The 6000-nt window shown below is 45.1% G+C and overlaps 1 protein-coding gene across 1 annotated transcript in view; it reads right to left on the minus strand.

Annotated features, from left to right (window-relative positions):
* Positions 1-5404, minus strand: part of MOV10L1 (Mov10 like RNA helicase 1) — a 161328-nt gene extending 155924 nt beyond the window's left edge. The window contains exon 1 of the mRNA XM_089686613.1: positions 5247-5404. Coding sequence (XP_089542739.1) covers positions 5247-5325 — 79 coding nt within the window. The 5' untranslated portion in view covers positions 5326-5404. The remainder of the gene's footprint in view (positions 1-5246) is intronic.
* Positions 5405-6000: the final 596 nt, after the last annotated feature.

The following is a 6000-nucleotide window of genomic DNA, read 5'->3' on the forward strand; positions in this document are numbered from 1 at the left end:
GATTTTGGTTCTTTCATAATGAAGGCTAAGCATCATGCATGGGTGTTACCTAGGGCAGTGTGAATGTACAGGAATACCAGACTGATATGCAACCATCAAGGGAATTCTGATACTTGCACAACTCCTTCCAATTGCTAGAGAGAAGTACTGAGCCAGGGTGATATGATGTTTCTACAAAAATTATGTACTGCCCTCTGGGGCTATCTCCGCACTGCAAGAGGTAAATGCTCGTTTGGGTCTAGGGGGCTGCAAAAAGCAGTTTTACTTAGCAGGACCTCCTCTATGTTCCACAAGTGAACTGTGCCTTGGCAGGCTCCGGTTAGGTACCTGTGAAGAGTGGAGCACAGAGGAGAAGAGGCTGCGAGAACCAGTCTTGGAGCCTGCAGAAGAAGAAGATATGGTTTGTGCCCCCCTAGACCTAAACAAGTGGGCAACTGATGCAGTGCAGGGGCATCCCCACAGCAAGGGAGTATTTTTTTCATATCTCTGGAGATCAGCATTAGGCTTTAACAAATAAATGCAGAAATATTCATGTGAACATTGATCAAATGACATACCACATAGTACAGGGCATAAAGCCTGTCAATACACTCATATAATTCCCTATACAACACATTGTAACGGTTCGATCAACATAAACAATACATCGTTTGGCAGAGTGCAGCCTGTCAGTAAGACATTCCAGAATCTGGAGCCATATATTCCATGAACCACAGAGATGGCAACATTTACCCCTTCATGATGGAAGACAAAGCAAACTTTAATGCCTGAAACCACTTTTGCAACTTTGGCATGCGTTAATAAAATTGTACATATCATTGTACCCAGGTGTAATCAGGTGAGGTATACCTTGTTTGTTTTTTTAGGACAAATTGGGCCTTTCTCTTCTCTAGCAAGAAGAAAAAGGTATATTGTATCTTTTTCTTCATTCAAGCATACAAGGTTAGGCTATACAGTAACTGATCACTGCGATAGCCAGTCGCAAGCTATCACAGTGATCATGTGATGGAGAGTTGGTCCTCCCACCTCCTGATTGTTAATATGAGACCCAGAGCTCTCAGTGACAGCTTGGTCCCCATGTTGGGAGTGCACAGTGCAACGTTCTCCCAGCACAAACACCAGTACGCTCATACGTGGCCCCATGGATGAAAGCCCACTTCAGTGAGGCTGCATATGTGCGTCCACACCACACGAAAGGGTTAAGCTATGAAATAGCAATAAACACACAACTGGCCCATTTCCAGAGAGTATATTTATAAAATAGAACTAAAAAGGCAAAAACCTTTTTTCCCCCCATTTAGGATAGAGAAAGGGTGAGTTATAGACCCTGTTTGGGGTTGTTTTTTTTTTTTGCCATCAATGTCCTATTGGGGAGATTTATCTTCACTTTTTGTCCCAGGGCCAAAACATGAAGTGAGAGGTAATCCCTCCAAACTGAGGGAATCCCCGCGTGTCACCAGAACCAGTGTCCCCATTGGAAGATTCCCCCTCCATTACTGCTCTGGTGTCAACCCAATTTGGTATTTCTTTCACATTTTATAATGGTAAAGAGGACAAAAACAGGGGGTGAAAGACAGCAATAAAACAAACAGGGGTTCTAATCCCTCTCCACTTTATCCAAAACTAAAAAAAAAAAACACAAAAACAAAAAAAACTTTTGCCTTTAGTTACACTCTAAGGCTTCGAGGGATAATTCTTCCAAAGTACTATGTAAACCCTTGGTGCCAATCCTGCGACCCAGGGACAGCATCAGTAGATCGCAAGTGTAATGCATGACTCCTGCAGACTGTCAGTGTAAGCAGCCAGTTACACAATGACAGGAACCATCGATGAACTACCTAGAGTGCTCACCAGCTCTCTGGTAGTTCATTGAAAACTACAAGCCATCAGCTGCAAAGGCTGACAGTAGCTGTAGCTTTTCCATTCATAGAACTCTGTCAATGAATGAAGAGCCCCACATGGCTGCATTTAAAAAAAAAAAAATTGTGGCAGTGAGTTGGAGGAGAGGAATCTTGGCTTGCTGTCACTACAGGCAGCAGATCAAGGAGCAGCTACAGGAGTGGTAACATGTTCCACCCAATAAAAAAAAAAAAATGATGTTATACTTGCTTGCTGTATGCAATTATATTGCACAGAGAGGTCTTTTACCTCCTCTTTGGCAGTTCCCTGCATCTGCTCCTGGGGGATCCTGGACACATTGATTTGTAAAATTTGTCTACAGCAGGGACGAGCTCAGGCGTGTTTGGACATGAATCCGAATACATCTGAACAATCCAACCAGGTAGCTGTAAAAAAGGACGGCCATTCACAGATGGTGGTGGCATTCCCTGCCCTGCAGCTGGACATACTTATGCCCCTTGTATACGTTTAGTGGTGGGGCATGCCTCCAGTATCTATGATTGGCTGTCTGCTTAAACACACCTGAGCTCATACTAAGTCTCTACTCTATGGCTCTCCAGCCTCCAAAAACTGCTGTAGTAGCTTTTCTCAACCTTTTTACCCCAGGGGAACCCTTGAAATAATTTTCAAGTCTGATGGAACCCCTGATAAAATCAATTAATTGGAGTCATTGGGAAATTGCCCCTTACATTGAAGGTCACTGGTAAAAATGTCCCCCCCCCCCCACACCTTTCAGTGGTGGTCATAATGCCAACTTAAGTAGTTCTAAAGCCTAAATATATTTTACCTTACTGTATTCCTTACATTAAGGTAAAAAATATTTAGGTTAAAGTATCACCCCTCAATACTTACATGAGCCCTCACTCAATCTACCGCTGTGCCCTTTTGCAGCAGCTCTCTCCTCCTCTCCCTGCTCTCACAGGCTTGGCTGAGATCAGCGTGAACAATTGGTTCCTGCTGCTGTCAGTCAATCCTGTGTGACGAAGGAGCAGGTCCCAGCCATGCTGTCTATGTCAATGGACAGTGGTGCTCGAGTATGAGGACATAAGTGTGCCACGATAGGAAGCTGCTTCCTATGGTGGTACCCTGAGAAGAGGAGAAGCCAGAAGAGCCAGCAGGGGACCTGAGAAGAGGTGGTTTAGGCAAGTATAAGCTTGTGTGTTATTTTTTTTTATTATTAATTTTAGACTGTACAATCACTTCAAGGCCTCATGCACACTGAAAACGTTGGCCATCTTGCCTAGATGCCTTTCTTCCTGGCAGCAGCGTTTTGGCAGAAAAAACACGTGATGCTTGTAAATGAATGTAACGCGTTAGACTTGTCAAGCTCTTGAGGGAATTAATTCATTTCAGTGTCCAGAATAATAATTTCCTCTGTCGCCTAGTGTTAACACGCGTCAAGTGTTTTTTCTGCCAAAATGCTGTTGCTCTGTCAGTAGGTTTTTTTCTGCCTCTAAACTCTTATGTGCGCATGGACACATGGGCCAATATTGAGGGACATTTAAAGGCACAAAAAAAAAAAACCCAAAATACAAGATGCCCAACAGCACCGTTAAAAACATCTAGTGTGTATGAGGCCTTACACACAGCTAAAAAGATGAATGGCATCATGTCCCTGGCTCTACTAAGTGGCGTGGGCCCTTGGAACTATGCAGGTGACATCAGATGGGGGGGGGGGGGGGGGTCAGTTGGCACAGCTCCAGGATCCCATAGCAACCTCTAAAGCAGGGTTCTCCAAACTTTGTAAACAAAGGGCCAGTTTACTGTCCTTTAAACTTCAGGGGTCCGGACTGTGGCCAACGGGAGTAGAAAAGTCTTGATGTCAGTGGGAGTAAACAGTGTTGGTGTCAATGGAAGAAACAGTGCCCCATTATTGGTATCAGTGGGAGGAATAATGTATCATCAGTGTCAGTGGACGGATAGTGCCCCATCAGTGGTGTCAGTAACTATACCCCACTGATGCTGACAGTGGGCGGAATAACGGCCCATATAAAAGCAAGCAAAGGGCCACATCTGGCCCCCGAGACGCAGTTTGGAGACCACTACTCTAGAGGAACCCTGGTTGAGATGGCTGTCCTATGGTATGTCTGCAGGCTTTGACCATCACACCATGCCCATAACCTTTGACCTTTTTCCAGGGTCGCTTCATCCCTTTAAAACTTAACACATTAATTATTGGTGGCAATTGAACTCACTTAGTGCCTTATCTGCATTAACCGCTTCCCAACTGCTCTATAGCAGCTGCTACAGGGCGGCACGGGTGCGCAAAATCATGTATATATACGTGATGTTGCATTTTTGGGTAGGGGATGTGTGCCCTACCCTCGCTGCTATTCGCGCCCGTCAATCACTGGGTCCCGGCTGGTGATTACTCGCTGGCGGCCAGTGATTCACGAGCATCACCGACAGGGAGGAGAACTGCAAGTAAACAATACAGTTCTCCTCCCTGTCAGCTTGTGCACACTGCTTTGGACGGCTGTGCACAGCACAGCCGTCCAAAGCAGTGTGCTTACAGTGAAGCACACGGACACAGCACACAATAAAACAGCACACAGTTAACCCTTTGATCACCCCTCATGTTAACCGCTTCCTGCCGAGTGCCATTAGTACAGTGTCAGTGCTTTTTTTTTTTTTAGCACTGATCACTGTATTGGTGTCACTGGGGATGTCAATGACACCAAGTCAGTTCCTCCCAGTGTCAGAATGCCCGCCAGTCCCGCTATAATTCGCTGATCGCTGCCATTACTAGTAAAAATCCCAGTATATATTCCGCTATTTGTAAACACTATAACTTTCACAAAAACCAATTAATTTACACGTATTGAGATTTATTTTTAGCAAAGACATGGAGCAGAATACATTTGGGCCTAAATTTATGAGGAAATTTGATTTTAATTTTTTCACTGGACATGTTTAATAGCAAAAAGTCAAAAATAGTTTTTTTTTTCAAAATTGACGCTTTTTTTTAACGCAAAAAAATAAAAAAACCGCACAGGCGATCAAATACCACCAAAAGAAAGCTGAATTAGTGGGGAGAAGAGAAATTTAATTTGGGTGCAGTGTTGCATGACTGCACAATTGCCAGTTAAAGTAACACAGAGCGTAACGCAAAAAATGGCCTAGTCAGGAATGGGGGGAAATGCTCAGGAGGGCAAGTGGTTAAAATAGCCTCAGAATCTGTGTAATTAACGTGTTTGTAGGGACGAGATGGCACCCATACCTTTTCCTGTTGTCTGTCTGTAGTGTGTGAGGACTTCCTGTAGCATTCCATTCCCTGCATGTTATGTCAGGGGGCACCTGTGTGAAGGAACACCTCGTATTCTTTCTATACGTGTGCCTATACCTACCAGTGAATTGCGGTTTCTCTTCCTCGGCCTCAGCCCTCCTCCAGAAGAAGGAGCCCAGCCTGTTGAGAAGACTCAACATGTCTCCCTAGATGAGGGTCGGCCTCACCCGACTACAGCAGCTTCCGCACCAGGATGCCGCTCTTCCTACACCCGTTGGCTGAGACTTGCCGGGGGTTGGGTCTCTAGCACTCCACCTATCGGCGCTTTGGAGGTTAATAAGGGGCGTGCCGGTCACACATTCCCGTATGAGCGGAGTCGCTTCTTTAGAAACGTCATCAAGCGCCGCGCTGCCCATGCGGACGGCATTGGGAGGACACGTGGTATAGAGTGTGGTCAGGGCTGATAGCAGAAGAAATGGTAACAGGTTTTCCTTCTGTGACCAGGGCTGCTACACTCTTACTGCTGCTGCTGCATGCTGTTCCTGAACGTGCAGCCTTGCACAATGTGTGGAAGATTATGCTGATGCAAAAGAGAGACCATGTTTTGTAACAGTACAAATTGAGATATACATCATCTAGCTGACCGTTAATTTAAAGGACAACTCCCATATGTAAAAAAAATCTCTTGTAGTGGGACTCATACATTGCAAAGGTTCAATGGTCATTAAAGTGGTATTAAAGACACTTAGATGTGTTGGCTGCATTTGTTTTCTTTTTTAGGCTTTCATTCCTTTATCCACGTCCCGCCTGCCGTACACATCAAAATATGGACTCGGGGGGAGTCTCTTGTTCTGGGAGGGCACCTTCCTAGTTGC

The sequence above is a fragment of the Staurois parvus genome, unplaced genomic scaffold, assembly GCF_062004578.1.
Source record: "Staurois parvus isolate SC_StPar_1 unplaced genomic scaffold, SC_StPar_1.0 ptg000019l, whole genome shotgun sequence".
Lineage (NCBI taxonomy): Eukaryota > Metazoa > Chordata > Amphibia > Anura > Ranidae > Staurois > Staurois parvus.